The 16,004-nt window shown below is 58.2% G+C and overlaps 1 protein-coding gene across 1 annotated transcript; it reads left to right on the top strand.

The window, feature by feature from the left end:
• Positions 1 to 1,351: 1,351 nt before the first annotated feature.
• On the top strand, positions 1,352 to 12,276 carry ALX3 (ALX homeobox 3). The gene is made up of 4 exons (XM_019730571.3): positions 1,352 to 1,958; positions 7,102 to 7,418; positions 10,593 to 10,721; positions 11,122 to 12,276. The coding sequence occupies exons 1-4, from the start codon at positions 1,682 to 1,684 to the stop codon at positions 11,428 to 11,430; spliced, it is 1,032 nt and encodes a 343-aa protein (XP_019586130.2). The 5' UTR covers positions 1,352 to 1,681; the 3' UTR covers positions 11,431 to 12,276.
• The last annotated feature ends 3,728 nt before the right edge of the window (positions 12,277 to 16,004 follow it).

Below are 16,004 nucleotides of genomic sequence, written 5' to 3'. Positions count from 1 at the left end.
GGCCAAAGAAAAAACAATTCTGAGCTGAGCCTCCCTCTTGGCTGGAAATACCAGCCCCAGGTGCTCCCATCTCACTGCCTCAGTCTGCAGTCTATGATTAGGGGCCCTAATGGCCTAATGCCTCCAATGTGGTGTTTAAACCAATAAGGCTTCAGAGAAGTTATGGTATGTTTAATAATGGCTTAATGACTACTTGTGAGATGCAAGGCTTCTGGTTCCTGTTTCCCTTGATTTATAGCCCAACTCCGGCTGAGGACAGCCAAGAAACCCCCTCTAAGCCCCCAGCGGAAGAGGGAGGTGTTCACACCAGGCCTCTTGGATTCCTTTAAAAATTGAGAATTCAAATGAAATACAAATGATGTTTGACTCCCCACCCCTCTGTGGTCTCTTGAGGCATTGGAAATTAAAAACAAACAAACAAACAAACAAAAAATGGTGTGACCCAGACTTAAGTATTCCTCAGCACACTGACGTGAGCAGGGTCCTAGGGCCCTGGGGTGTACTTCTTCCCATATCTTAGGTAGAGTGGGGGATGCTTCTCTTTTCAGAAATTCTACGCTACTGTGCTAGTCCTATGCTTCCTTTGGGTTGGAGAGACCCAACTCTTAGAAGACGTGATTCTAGCCTCACCTCCCTGCAAAATGGCAGGTCTGGGGCAGCAGAGCCCTGAGGTCTGAGCTGCAGGCAACCTGTCTCCGGTGGTTCTCCAGGTACTTCCAGGTCATTTGCCCACTGCAAGGCATTCTCCATGCCTGCCGTTCAAAGGCAAAAACCCTCTACATATTTCTTCACCTGCTCCAAAGGTAGCCTCTGCTGGCCTCTCTCCAGTCCTGAGCTGGCCCTGCTAGTCTCACTGTCTGCTCTAGCCCTGTCTCTGCTTCTGAAACCCACCAGGAATATACAGACAGACTCTGAGGATTGACTCCATCCAACCTCCACAATTAGATGAGGACACCAACGGCTGCTTCAAGGTCCCCCAGCCAAGCAATGATAGTGCACAGGCCCCAGCTCCCCAGCCTCCATTCCCAGATCGGAGTTGTTTCTACACGACACTCCCAAGGACTCCTTTCCCGGTGAGAAACAAATCTCCACGGGAGGTGTTTTTTCTGGAGGCAACGGTTTCCCAGCTCCCAGCAAAGACTTAAGTGAAGTCCCAGCCCGTACCTGCCCCCAGCCTCTATCCCAGGCTGATGTCAGGAGACCAGGCCTACAAGTTGTTTTTTTTGTTGTTGCTTTTGCGGGGGTGGGAGTGGGGTTGGGGGGAGGAGTAGAGGGAAGGACTCTATGCCCGCCGAACTGCCTCACCCTTCTAGGGGTGAGAACCTCTAGACTGGGTATCAGGACCGAGGCTGTTGCTCTGAGCAAGGGACTCACCAAGATGGGCAGACAAAAGGTTCTTCTCCCCCTCTCCTCCAACTGCCTCAGATACGCGGGCTGGGGTGAATCAGGGGGCTCCCGGGCTCCGAGGGGTTAACCCGCGCGGGGCCGCACGTGACGTGGATGGTTCCAGCATTAAGTCAGAGGCGCTGGCCCCTCTCCTGTCCCCCGCCCCCCGCGGCGCACGCCGCTCCCGGGGGCTCTGCGCCCCCGCGCCCAGGTCCCTCCCCCTTGGCGGGCGCTCACAGGCCGCGCGGGCAGCGCGAGCCCCGGAGCCCCGGCGGCCTGTGCGCCCCGAGCCGGCATGGACACGGAGCGCTGCGCGCCTTTCGGCGTGGGGCCCGGGCCCGGCCCCTATGCGGCCGCGGGGGATGAGCCTCCGGGTGCCCAGGGGACCACCGTCGCCGCGCCTCACCTGCACCCCGCGCCGCCCCGCGGCCCGCGGCTGACCCGCTTTCCGGCCTGCGGGCCCCTGGAGCCCTACCTCCCAGAGCCGGCCAAGCCGCCGGCCAAGTACCTGCAGGACCTCGGGCCAGGCCCGGCGCTCAACGGCGGCCACTTCTACGAGGGCCCCGCGGAAGGTAACGCGCGGCGCGGATCGTAGCGCGCAGCCCGACCTGCTCCCCTTCCCTTCCCGGTCCGCCCCGGCCTCCCCGTTTCCCTCTCCCGCTCTCTTATTTCTCAACTTCATGACCCTCTCGCCCCGCGCGTGTCCAGGTTGGTCAAAGCCGGCGCGGTGCGGGAGGCAAAGCCATGCGTGCCTTTGGCGGCTAGAATGGAAGGCGGGAGGTAGAGAGAGGGTGGAGCGGCGACGGCCCAGGGCCCAGTCGGACCCGAAGGCGGCCGGAGCAGGGAAGGAGAGCTCATGTTTGGCCGGAGTGGCGCTAGAACTGACACCGACCCAGAAGCCCGGAAGGGGCCCAGGGCCCAGGCGCCACACTGAGCCCTTGGCCTCGAGGCCGGGAGAAAAGCGCGGCTTTTTTGTGTCTGGCGCCGCTTTCAGACCCCAAGCCTGGGACCAGACCCAGAATGTCCAAGCAGGGCTCCTCCGAGGGCTGCGGCCTGGCCTCCGCCGGCGTCTCTTCCCCAGGCCCAGCTTCCGCGGGAAAAGCGCTGCCTTCGAGTTAGGCGCTCCGCGGAATGGCCACAACTGGTCCCGCAGTGCCGGGGCCATGCTCAATATGGAATAACTGTGCTTTTATTTCTCAGACTAACCTGGCCTCCCCGTCGTTATGCACGGCGATGGCCACTCCTCTAGCAGTCTCGGCTTCGTCGCACTGGATCGTCACCGCTGGGCCGTCGGGAGCAGCCCCGGCGGCCCTAACCCCTGGGCGTCTCGGGCTCCTGGGCCGGTGCTCCGTGCGCTAAAGCCAGTTGGACCGCGCCACCTCCTGAGATCGCGCCTGAACGCCAGAGCCTGGCTGGCGTGTCCGCAACCCTTGCAGTGCTCGCTGCATGGGCGAACCTGTAGGAATCTTGGCGCCCGAGCCTGCCCCATCCGTGCTGCCACATCCCGCAGCTTAGGCCCAGAGCTGGAGCCTCCGAAATCCGTCCAACCCTCCTCTGCCCCGCTGACTCCTCCACCGAGTGGCCAAGCAGCTCCGGCCTTGGCTCAGCCAGAGGTGGGAATGTGTAGGGGAGGGCAGGAGGTGTGTGTGGGTCAGCGGAGGAAATGAGTGAGGCCGCGGAGCTTCGTGTCTGTGCCCTTTGAAAGAGGCTCTCCTGATAAAAACCACAGTTGGGACTTAATGAGAAGCAGTTGGCCTGGCTCCTCTGATCCCAGCCAGAGGCGGCGGTCGCGCAGCGCCGACAGCACCGCCGGGGACAGGTACCCGGCCTGGCTGGGCGCGCGGCGTCGGTCAGGACCCACCCCGCGGGCCCTCGTCCCTGCTGGGCGCGCCGGATCCCGCAAGGACGGCGGGGCGCCAGGACCGGTCCGGCGCCGAGCAAACTGCGAAGAGCACTGGGGCAGAACCAGCGGGGGAGGAACGCAGCGACGGTGAGGGGTCCACAACGAAATTCGCGGAAAGAAAACTAAAGAGTAAACAACAACCAGTAAGAGGGAAAAGGAAATTGAACAAAGCAACGGATGAAAGAAGCGAAAACGAGAGGTAGAGGCAGTCGGCAAGCTGAGCAAGAACGGAAAGGAAAAAATGAAGAACGAAAAAACAAAACAAACAAACAAAAGCAACCGGAGATCGAACGAAGCGGGTAACTGGAGACGGAGGGAAAGGACGAAGAGCGTAGGAGCAGACAAAACGAAAGAAAAAAAGGGACGGCTTAAAAGACCAGAGTGAACACAAGTGGGAGAAGAAAATGAACGATTCACGTTGAGCGGGGGGCAGGCCAAACGAAAAGGAGGCTCCGCGATTGCGAACAGAGCCTGGGAAGAGCCCCGGCCGCCGCTCGCCTCCAGGGTGCACGGACTGGAACTCTGCGGAAGGGCGGGCGCGCGGCCTGCGTCCCTGCGGCAGAGCCGGGAGGTTGGGGAGGAACGGCCCTGGGGCTCCAGCGGCACGGTCTACGTGGTGGGACGTGGCGGGCAAAGGGGGAACCCGCCTTATTCACCGGCTTTAAAAAGAACCGGCTCGGAGCGTTTCCAGTTCAGACCAGTGCGCGCGCAGCTGCGCCCCATCTGCGGCGCGATCTTGGCCGCGGCAGGGCAGTTGCAAGCCCCAGAGTCTGTCGCACCGCTCTCCTCTCCCGCCCTTGGAGAGCGCCCAGCCCTGCTCTGGACCCTGCCGAGTCCAGCCGGTGCCAGCCACCCTCGTGCCCTCTGCCTGTGCCTGCTCAGAGGCCCAGAGAGGTGCCGGGTCAGTCCTTCCTGCTCTGCCGGGGGCTGCGCAGTGTGTCCCCTCGTTTGGCTCCCTGACCTCGTAACGCGCCTGCCGCGGTGGAGGCTCGGAGCTGGTAACCATAAGCGCCGCGCTTCCCGGGCAGACCGTGGACCTTGAGTTCCAGCTCATACCCCCTTCCCTTCTCCCCACCCCCTTACCCCCCGCCGAGGCCTCTAGGTCAAGGCTGGGAAACTGTAGGGAGAGCACCAGGCCCCGCTAGGGTCCTACACCCGGTGTTTATGTCCACGCCGGCTTTGGGTCTTCAGCCAGAGCTGCGGGAGCCCAGGCCTCAGAAAGCTCTGTGGGTCGCTTGGGAAACGGCGCGGGCGCGGAGCAAGGCTGCCGCGAAAGCTCAAAGCCGGGTGGTTGGCCCTGCGGCCTCAATGGACGCCTTCGGTGGGGGCAGTGGGGCTCCCGGTAGGCGGCCCAAGCAGTGCCGCTCCACTCCCGAGCAGCCGCAGGCGGGGCTCCGAGGCAGCCCCAGGGATGGGGGAATGCGACGAGCGAGAGCTCAATCAGGAACAGGGCTCCTTCGCCGCCCCAGAGGTCCCAGTCCTGGCTCCTGTCTCTCAGGCCCACGGACTGCTGTGGGAGTACTGCGCGGTGTGCAGGCCGTGGACACCGGGTGCCGGGCCCCAGACCCCTAGTCTCCCACATGAGCACTCTCCCCTAGCCGCCCCGTGTCCGCACGAGCTGCAAGTGACACTTACACACCGCCTGTACACACCTCAACCGTGCCGCCCAAGCCTTACAGCGCATCTTTCTCCTACAAGCTTAAATTCAAACTGCTCTGCCTTTCCTTGATGGCTGCCCTCCGCGCATCCCACCTCCATCTCTTTGATGAGCACCTGTCCTCAGGGGGCTGCTTGGTGTTCTATGAGGTGTGCCCTTGTTCTTCAAAGCGGGGCAGTGCCAGCCTCTCCCTGGAGTCCTCCAGGGAGATGGGGAAGGTTTCAGGGCCATGGCAGTGAGGAGGGAGAAGTTCTCTGGTCTCCTGAGAGGGCTGTGGAATGGGCAGGCGTGGGGGCCAGTTGAGGCCAGTAGTCTTGGCCCTTTTGGGGGTAGTGATTCTGAGAAGTCCCACTGCACATTCATCCCTGACTCTGGCAGCTGGGCGGCTTACGGTCAGGAAGGCAAGTCCTAGGGTCCCAGATCTGGTCACTTCCTCTGGGCAGATCCTATTGGGACAGACACTGAGGGCAAAAGAGGCAGAAGAGCAAGCCCCAGAGTTTTGGGGAGCCCTCTGCCGTGATGCCACTGCTCTCCTGGCCCCCATCCCTGAGCTATTCTCACCCTTTTCTCCCAGACACCAAGACACCTCCCTCTCAGGCCTGCTACGTATGGTGTGTGTCCTTTCAGGCCCCCTGGTCACTTTCAGTTATTTGGTTCCACTTCCATGAGTCCTCCTTCCTAAATTCCTACCACATGGAATTACCCCTAGAACAAACAATAACAAAACATGTTGGGCAAGAATGGAAGCCAGGGGCCGGAGCTTTTTCTCCCGTGTGTTCCACCTGAGCTGTGAAGGAAACCTGGTGCTCAGGTTGTCTGCTCTGCACAGCCAAGGGCAGGCCTGACCTGACTTTCCCAGGCCTCCAGGACACAATGTGGAGCTTATTTCCCCGCCTGGGTGGTCCTGGGAGGTCCCAGACCACCTTCCAGCTGAGGGGCACCTTGCCCAACTTGTCCTCCCCACGCAGACAGGAACTCATCAGCCCCAGAACTCCAGAAGCCCATCTCTCCGGTCCCATCCTCCTCTGACTACAGCTGTGATCCTGACACCAAGCTCGGGGAAGAAATTGCCTCTTGGTGCCAGCTTGCTGGGCCTCCTGGGGGCCAGGCCCCCACTGGGGATGGGCCCAGGGCCAGGGAAGGGGCTGTGTAAGTCAGTGGGGCGTCTTTGTGGCGTCGCTGCTGCCATCTCTGCAGACTGTTGAGGGGAGATTTCAAGGCAGCGCTGCTGGGGGTCCTTGCCAGAGGGAGAGGGCGGGGCAATTAGGGTGACCTATTTTCACCATGTCCTGGTCCCGGCAGGGCTCCAACAAGCTTCCTGAGTGAGGGTTAGCACATTAGAATGGGGCTGCTGGGAACTGTTCCCAGTCTGCAATCGGGTCCCCTGTGCTTGTCAGAAACTCCTGGGGAGGAAGGGGGCAGATTCCTAGGAGAATGATGGGTTGGGGGCTGTGTCCTTTTTCCACATGAGTCACCCAACTCTCCTTCTCTGAGCATAGCCTGCGTCCTGCCTTTCTATAGCTGGAGCTTAAGTCCTTGGCCAAACATCACAATTTTGGGAGGAATAAGACAATCCCTCTGGAAGCTTCTGGCCCTTTGTACCCCAGGGATGGGAGATTTGACATAGCCCTGAGACCTGGGCTGCAGAGAATGAGGCACAGCCAGACCAGCCACAGGTTGTGTGAGCGTCCCTGTCAGCATCTACGTGGTGGGTACAAGGACATGGGGACCAAGGCCTGCAGAGTCAGACAAGGAGGCACTTCCTAGCAGGGGCAGGGAGATGTCAACCGCACCGTCCTCACCCCCTCCTACCGCCCACCCTTGCGCTAGGCCCTGCCATGGCGCCAATCCTGGCACCTCCACACACTGTGGGATGCATCACCACAGTGCACTTCCCCGAAATGAACCCCCTCCGGCCCCAGAGATCCGCCCAGACCACAGACAACATGGTTCCCCTGGGCCCCCTCCCCAGCTGGAGGCTCAGCAGACAGGCCTCCTAATGCCAGGCTCCCATGGCGGGTGGCTGCTGGGAGGAAGGAAAGAAAAAGGAAGGGCGAGGCGGGGACTGAGGCGTCAATATTTCCTCCCCTCCCTCCATTCCACCCACAAAACCCCTGGTTGGGTTTCCATCCTCCTTTTTGTGTTTCCATTGCAGCTGAGGAGAAGGCCTCCAAAGCTGCCAGCTTCCCCCCGCTGCCCTTGGACTGCCGAGGGGGCCCCAGAGACGGACCCTCTAACTTACAAGGCTCCCCAGGCCCTTGCCTGGCCAGCCTGCGTGTCCCTCTGTCCCCGGGACTCCCTGATTCCATGGAGTTGGCCAAGAACAAGAGCAAGAAGCGCCGTAACCGCACGACCTTCAGCACATTCCAGCTGGAGGAGCTGGAGAAAGTCTTCCAGAAAACCCACTACCCTGACGTCTATGCCCGGGAGCAGCTGGCCCTGCGCACGGACCTAACCGAGGCCCGGGTACAGGTGAGGGCACCCCAGGCGCAGGGCTCTCTGGCTACCTTGACCACCCAGACTTCTGGCCAGGCCATGGCAGGGCTGGGAGAGGTGGGCACGAGCGCCACACAGAGCTGCCTTTCCCAGGTGCCTGTCCCGTCTGCCGCTCCTGAGCGCGCCCTCCATGCTCAGCTCTGCTGTGGCCATAGGCTTGCAGCCCAATCGGAGGCTTGTGCAGAGGTCGGGGGTGACGGCCTCTGGGCATCAAAAGACCTGTGTGGGAGCTTGAGCTCTGCCACTTAGTGGCTCTCCAGGTGATTTGGGGCACGCCATTGAATCTCTCAGTGTTGGTTTCCCAACGTGGGAAGAGAGAATGGTAGTGCTACCTACTTAGGAAGGAGCTTTGAGGTGCACAGAGGGGGCAGTGGATGTGGAAGCAGTGAAATTCTGAATGTGTATCAGGAATGCTCCCCAGGTGGCTGCCAAGAATGGGGGATCCCCACTGGGTGGGGAAGGGTCTCAGCCTCAGTGATACTCAAAGCCACCCCGAGGCAGCAACCTTCATGTTCTGCCAACTCCCAGACCCTGGCAGGAGAGCCTGACCAGGAGCCCCTCCCCACCCAGCAAATTCTCCCCAGTGGAAATCAGATATCAGGCTTCTGGATGGGGCTGTGACCAGCTTCATGAAGGGTGGAGCCCACCCTGTGGAGATGCAGGTGGGGGATGGCGGGGTGCTGGGAACAGGGGAGAGAGAGAAGGGAAGGGAAATGCGTGTCCGAGGAATGTTAGAAGTAAGAATGAACTTGAAGCAGGCAAGCAGGGGGTGGGGTGGGAAGGAAGGAGTCTGGCTCAAGAGGAAGGCGGTCACTGTTGCCTGTTATGAACTGGCTTGGTACACAACCGAGCAGGAGGCCCTGGGAGAGGGGTAGGTGTGCACTTCTCCGGAAAGGTGAGGAGGTGACTTCTGGGTTGAGAAGACTTGGCAGGTAGGGGCAGAGCTCCTGCTGTCATACCCTGTGTAGGATTTCTCCATGGGGACTGGCAGGGCCAGTCTGTAAAGAGGCTGGCTGCCATCCAGCAGAGAAGGAACTGCCGCTAGATTCCACAAAGGACCTGAGGGGCCTGGGCTGTTTCCCCTTCTCTGCTGGGTCCTCCTGCTTCCATGTTCCACCCAGGTGACACCCAAAACAGACTTCTAGGACTGTCCCCCTGGGCTCCCCAGGGCCTGAGGCCATCAGGGTGAGATGGCCAGCATCACAACAACCCCAGATTATATATACCATGGAAGTTCCAGACGTCAAGTCTCCAGGGGCCTCAGCAAGCCTGAGGGCTGGGGTTTGACAGCTACTTCTATGGGGCTGTTCGGGGAAATGGACCACACTTCCCTACTCCTCTCCTGGGCCTTTTTTCCTTTCTCTTTCTAAATTTTATTGGGGAGTATTGGGGAACAGTGTGTTTCTTCAGGGCCCATCAGCTCCAAGTTGTTGTCCTTCAATCTAGTTGTGAAGGGAGCAGCTCAGCTCCAAGTCCAGTCGCCGTTTTCAATTTTAGTTGCAGGGGGCGCAGCCCCCCATCCCATGTGGGAATTGAACCGGCAACCTTGTTGTTGAGAGCTCGTGCTCTAACCAACTGAGCCATCCGGCCGCCCCTCTCTTGGGCCTTTACAACCCTGGAATTGTGCAAGGGTAGCCACAGAGCCTCCAGACCTAGTCCAGAAGCTTCTCCAATGACTGAGCACCTAGAGTAGGGATATTTTCTCTGACCGGAGCATGACACCCACCCAAAGGCCCTGCCCCATGGAGAGGAACAAGGCCACACACAGGACAATGCAGAGGGGAGGTCCAGAGTGTAGGCCTGCAGTGGGGACTCTAGGAGAATGGATGGTGACAGGGAATTCCCAGTCATCAGCTTCACTGGCTCCAGGGCCTTCACTGCCTGCAGGGACAGGAGAGTGGAGGAAGGAAGGTCAGGCAGCCTGCAGGTGGGGCGGCCCTTCCCTGGGCTCGTCCCAGGGCTATAGTGGGATCTCTGCAACCTGAGGCAGAGGGTGGGGGTTGCACCCAGCTTCTTACCTCAGGGCCTAACCTGTCTGCGTGAGTAGGAAGGACCATGGGAGAATGGGAGGGGCTGCGGAGGGCTTACTTTTACACACGCACACACAGCGCCTTCTGTTGTGGCTCCCAGCTAGTTCCCTGGGAAGCAGGGCGACAGTTTGGCTTGGTTTGGTTTTGATATTGCCAATGTCTAGCCTAGAGCCTGACACGTAAATATTTATTAAATGATAGAAATGCAAATGCATATACCAGTTCATATGAATGTAACAGTCCTGAGGCATATACCCAGTGACTATGCATCACGGATACGTACACAGATGTGCACAGCGCACAATACGCCACCCCCAGCTGCCAGGAGCTCACAAATCAATGAGAGAGAGACTCCAAAACATGGTGGTGGTAACAGGATGTGGTAAGTACAGGGGAGATTCTGCGTTATCCTGGAGCCCAGTAGAGGGTGCCCAGCTCAGATGTGTGCGGGTTAAGGAGACGGGGGACAGGGGACAGGTAACTCAGGCAGGGAAAACCTGGGCAAAGGCAGGAAGGAGCAAAGTAGCAGTGTTTAAAAGGTCAGCTGGGTGGAGGCAGCTAGGAAGAATGAAGCGGTGAAAGCTGCGGAGAGGGCCAGGGCCCAGGACCAAGGGGCCTGGCTGAAAAGCTGGGCTCTGAGCTGAGGTCTTCAGGAGGCCACTGAGAGTTTAAGCAGGGCAAGGACCTGAACAGAAATATCTTTAAGGTTCTTCAGATGCCATGAGGTGGGTGATTGGAAAAGATGAAGTGGGGGCTGGACACCCAACATATGTGACTGGGACACTTAGGAAGTGTCCAGTGCCTCTGGGGCCATGCACACCCATGGCACTGACCAGACACAGTCAGGCTGGAGAACGAGAGTGACTTCCCCACTGGGGTGAGAGGCAGGACGTGGGGTTAATAAGCCTGCTCCAGCCCGGGCCTCTCCGAGGCTCCATCCCAGGCCACTTGGGCCCCGAGAAGGGTGGATTTACAAGCTTCTGCAGCTCCAGACTCAAGATTCTCCAGCCTGGAGCCAGCTCCCCGCCCTGTATGACCCAACCACCACCTCTCCCCAGCAGGCTCCACTCCTCAGGGCCACTGTATCACCCCCTCAACCTCTCCCCTCTGCCCCCTTCAGGTCTGGTTCCAGAACCGCAGAGCCAAGTGGCGGAAGCGGGAGCGTTATGGGAAGATCCAGGAGGGGCGGAACCCCTTCACGTCTGCCTATGACATCTCTGTGCTGCCCCGAACGGACAGCCATCCCCAGGTGAGACCCCACCCCGCCGTGAGTCTGGGCCTGACTCAACACGTCAACGAGAATGTGACTTCTGGCTCCAGGAAACCTGGAACAGCATTGGGCCCTGTGTGACTGTGGGCAAATCACTTCTTTCTCTGCTCACGGGGGCTCTTACCCGTCTCCTCAGTGATGTAGGCAAAGCAGCTGACACAAAGGAATCACCAAGGAAAATCTCATTATGAGAAGCAGTGGCAGAGGCCTCCTGAGATGCCACTGCCAGTGTTAGGGTATGGGGGAGCAAATTCTAGACCTGGGCCAAATGGAGCTTTCTCAGACAGTGTCTACAGCCCGTAGAGCAAAGAAAGAGCCCCTAGGTAAGGAGACAGCCCCTGGGGCTACTGATTCATGGGCCTGCTTTCTCTCTTTTCAGCTGCAGAACTCCCTGTGGCCCAGCCCAGGGTCGGGGAGCCCCACTGGCCCTTGCCTCGTGTCTCCAGAGGGCATCCCCTCCCCATGCATGTCTCCGTATTCTCACTCACATGGGAACGTGGCTGGCTTCATGGGGGTGCCAGCCTCCCCTGGAGGCCACCCAGGCATCTACTCCATCCACAGCTTTTCCCCTGCTCTGGGGGGCCACGGCTTTGAGCCCTCTCCGGATGGCGACTACAAGTCTCCAAGCCTCGTCTCGCTCAGGGTGAGGCCCAAGGAGCCACCCAGCCTGCTGAACTGGACCACGTGATCAGATGTGTGGACACGCAGACTAAGTTGCCACCCCTTTTCCCGTTCCCAGCTGTTCCTACCCCACGCCGGCCTGGATACCAGAGAGGACACACCTGTGCCTCCAAGCCCCAAGTGGTTCCCTGAGGCCAGGCAGAGCAGCTGGGACTCTCAGCTTCCTGCTGATTCTTTTCCCTTAGAATAAGGCAGGGCTGCCCAGTAGAAAGGGGCTTCGAAGCTGGTTGGACACCTCCTACCACACACTGGGTTCCCTCACCCAAATGCTGGGCTGGAGGGAGGAAGATACTGCCTTGCTTCTTTCAGACTTCGTCCAAGTGTCACTGTCATCCTTCCAGCTGAAACGGATTAGTTGGCTCCTCATTCAGGAAACCCAGGAAAATGGGAGGAGAAGAACACAGAGAGGAGCAACTTGTGACTTCGGGAAACCAGTCTCATATGACCATGTAGGGTGGCCTCACTTCCCCATCCCACCACCAGGGGGCGTGCACCCAGCGTCTGGTGCAGACAAGGGCCTGGAAGATGGAGTTCAGTCTCAAGGGTTCCCAGATCTCCCTGCTCCAGCCATCCCTTACTTCTCCCCTGTGTCCCCTCCCCCAACATGCTATGGAGTCCTCTCCCCCCTCAAACGGGGCAGAAATTTCACCAGCAACCACCAGATATGGGGTTCTCTTCCATGGGGTCAGGCCAGAGCCATGCCATGGAAAACCGTAGGCTCCCTTGGTCTACACATTGAACGTTGGTAAGAATAAAATAGATTTCCACAGACTCGGAGGCCCTGAGATCCTGACCTCCACTTGTGTAAAGATGCTTTTGTAAAAAAAAGTGTGCTGCCCAGCATAATAATAAAGGTGGCAGTACTTTTCAGACCTGGTGATTGCGTATCCTCAGGGTTTGACCCTTGGTTGCTCTGAGGCTGGTCTGTGAGCAGGGTCCAGGCTGGGCCAGGCCCTCCGGAGAGGCCTTCAGGGATCCTGGAGCCTAGAGGAAGGTGAGCCTGCAGCAGAGCCCTCAAGGTTGATGCATGCCATGCCTGGACCTGTCACCTGCCAAGGTTTCTGTGGCTTTGGCTAGTGCAGGAGGCGGGACAGAGAGCCCAGCTCTAGGGTTGCTGGGCTCATTTAGAAGGGTAAATTGGGGGTAGGAAGGGGAGTGAGAAAGCTGAGATAAGCTTGTGGCTGAATTGACAGTGGAAGGGAGGCGGAATGGCAGACTAGGGAGCCCACTGAGGACTTTGAGCTCTCCTGGGCCAGGACCCCAGAGCTGTGGGGGTAGGGCAGCTCCCAGACACCCCAGGAGCCTGTCTGAGCTGCGGGGCAGAGACGAAAGCCAGGACTCTTTCTTGTGGTTTCAGAGTATTACCCATTCTATCCTTCATCCCCACTTTCTACCTTATCTCTGCAGCCTGGAAGGCAGGAAAAAGCAGTCCTGCCCGCCCACCCTCCCAGTAAATACCACCACATTGCTCAGAGGGCTCAGCCTCAGCTAGCAGCCCAGCCACCCCGACCCTGTGCCTCCTCTTCCAGGCTCAGAGAAAGCCAAGGACATATAGACACCAGTGCGGGCTTATCCGCAAACGGAGCAACTCCCCATCAGATCACATCTTCCCACCAAGAGAGTCGCTGTGACTAGGCTCCAACGTTCCCCCAAAGGAAGCCACTGTCCTCTTCATTCTGGGCCTGGCTTCCAGTGGTTTCTCTCTCAGTCCTGATGCTGGCTCTGAGGTCCAGGCAAGCCCTCTGTCCGGCAGGAAGGGAAGAGTCCAAGTGGGAGGCAGGGGCAGCCCCACTACCTCTGATGAGCAGAACTACCTCCACCAGCTGGTCCATGATGAACCGGGGCACAAACCCACTTTTCTGAGCCCAGGGCTAAGACCACTGCACTGGAGTTTTATTCACACAGGAGAGGTCAGCAAAATGTTGGACTTTCTGTCCCACAAAGTCAGAGAGATGCAGAGAGAGAGAGAGAGAGAGAGAGAGAGAGAGAGAGAGAGAGAGAGTAGTTTGTTTTACAAATACTGATTGAGCACCCACTCTGTACCAGGCATTGTGCTGGTGCCAGAGATAGAGCAATTGTCAAGAAAATCATGACTCCCTCTGTCTCACAGCTTAGGAAAAGAGGGAGGGAGGGAAGAGGAAAGGGATCTGGGAATGCAAAGGAAGCAGAAGTAGGGAGAAAACAGACAACAGAAGAAAACAGAGTCCGAGATCCCTGCAGCCAGAATAGGAGCGGCTGGCAGAGGCCAGGAGGGCCCCCGTGGGGGAGGGAGGCCTGGCGGGGGAGGGCACAGGGAGGCCGGAGACCAGCTACTGGCTCCCATCCAGGGGCATCTGCCCACAGCTCATATTTTTCTGTCCAGTGACAGCTAAATGAAGGGAAAGCTAACTTTACAACCGTCCGCTTCACACATAATGAATATGAATGGGCATCCCGGAGTCTGTTCCCTGGGATTATCTGTGAGCTGACGGGTTCTCCCACTGACTGGGCCATCCCAGCCTGCCTGTCCCCTGGCTGGGACACAGGCCGCCCTTCCACCTGCTTCCCATTAGCCATCTTCCCAACCCCCCTGCTCCACACCCTAGGCGGCTCTCCGCTAAGTCTCCAGATGCCCCTGCCCCAGCCTCACTCCAGAGGCGACCTCCGTCCTCAGCCTCGGCTGTGTTGTCCCGAGGCCAGGCTGGGGCTCTGGTCACCCCTTCTGGAAAAGGAAAGGGGCAGTGGCACCCCCTGGAATCCCAACTTGAAGAAACTTGCTAAGTTCAGTCTCCCTTTGCTAAGGCTCATCTCTACCCCACGGAGGCCCACAGAGAAGCCCCCAAATCTTGGCCCTGGCAGGGAGGTGCAGACACTAGGCCCAGAGTGGAGGGCCCCAGCCAGCAGGTTTTTCAGTCCCGGCTTCTAGCAGCCTCAGTCTGGCACCGGGAAATGCTTCTCATTAGAGGCATTCAATCTTCCTTCCCCACCTCCCCCAATCATTTACACATCAACCTGAATTACAGCTCTGAAGTGCAGACCCTCTGCAGCCCCAGACAGGATCCGTGTTCAGCATCACCAGATCGCCAGGAACCGGGCACTTCCTGTATCAGGCAGAGGTGTCCGTACCTCACCCCTGCCCCAGCCTCTGCCCTAGTCTCATCCTGCCCATTTTCACCAGGGGGACAATGAGCACAAAGCATCTGCTCTAGGAGCCCTTGTTCCGGAGGCTGGGGCCCCCTCCTTTCCCACTCCTCAGCTGCAGACTCCCCCCACCCAGTCTCTTCTCCAGTAGGAGGGCACTGGCTAGGACCAGGGGGACCTGTGTGGCCCTACAGATGTCTATCTCCGTACCTACCTAGCCCATTGCTGCTCTTATTTGCTTTTATGGCCGTCTCTCTATCAGCTGCAAGCTCGTCAAGTAAAGTGAGAGTGTGGTGTCCTATTCACCTGGACACTGGGGCACCTAGAATGGGACCTGGCCCATAACAGGCATTCAAGGTGTGATGGCAGGGGGTTGGGTGACTGGCGGACTCTTTTGAGAGGCTGCTGTATTCAGAGCAGTGAGCTAAGGATGAGTGATACAAAAAGGCCCAAGACATCTTTCTGGTTCTTAAAGGGGGTCTCTGTTTCCCAGGGGACACAGGAGATGGATGCAAATTCATAGAAGGTTAGAGTTGGAAGGGCCATTAGCAATACTAAGAATAGCTGCCTTTTATTAGTTGTGTTGTTTCTTGTCAGCCAGGTATGTAGGTCCATTTTCCATTATCTTAATTCAGGCCTCGTAGCCACCTTGCTGTTATTAAACCATTTTTACAGTGGAGTCAATGGACACTTAGAGCTTGATGGGCTCGAGGTGTCTCGGTGAGTAATGTCACAGCCTGGACTGAATGTCAGGGCTGTCTCACTCCCAGAGGGTGCTTGTTTTATAGCCAGGAGCCTGAGGCTAACTCTGCCAAGTGCCAAGTGAAGGGCACAGCTACTGCTTCTCTGAGCAGTCAGCACTTTATAGAAGACAGACAGGAAGCCCACCTCCCAGGAGATAAACCTAACAGGTATGGCAGAGGCAGCCACACAAGTCCTCTGGGACCTGGGAGAGAAAGACATTCAGGATCTAACAGAAAGGGAAGAAAAGGTAACAGCAACAGCTCCGGAGTGACCTGGAGGGGGGCAGCTGAGGCCAGACCAGTGCCAAGCTTGGATGGCCAGTTAGAGCCTAAAGCAACTGCCATCGGCCAAGAGGCTTCCCGCCAGGGACCACGCTTGAGCAAATATTAAGTCCTGACTAAGGTGAATAAATGAGCCCAGGAATGCTCTGGTGGTGCGTGCTGGGGAATAACAATGATTAATAGGAAAGGGTGTGTGGGGGGGTAGAACACACACACACATTGTGAACAGAGACCTGGCTTTGCATCCGGGCTCTGGCTTTCGTTATTCTGCGACCTTGGGCAAGTTCTTTACCCTTTCTGTGCCAGTTTCTCATCTGCAAAATAGGTATTGCAATAATATTACCTTTTAGGTTATTATAAACAATAAGACATCATACACCAAGTGCGTAGAGCAGTGGCTGCCACACAGTAAACATTCAACAGTTGTAAAACGCTG

Source organism: Rhinolophus sinicus, chromosome 7 (assembly GCF_057876585.1).
Source record: "Rhinolophus sinicus isolate RSI-liver-muscle chromosome 7, RSI-T2T, whole genome shotgun sequence".
In the NCBI taxonomy this organism is placed as follows: domain Eukaryota; kingdom Metazoa; phylum Chordata; class Mammalia; order Chiroptera; family Rhinolophidae; genus Rhinolophus; species Rhinolophus sinicus.
This window is presented reverse-complemented; position numbering and strand designations above follow the sequence as displayed.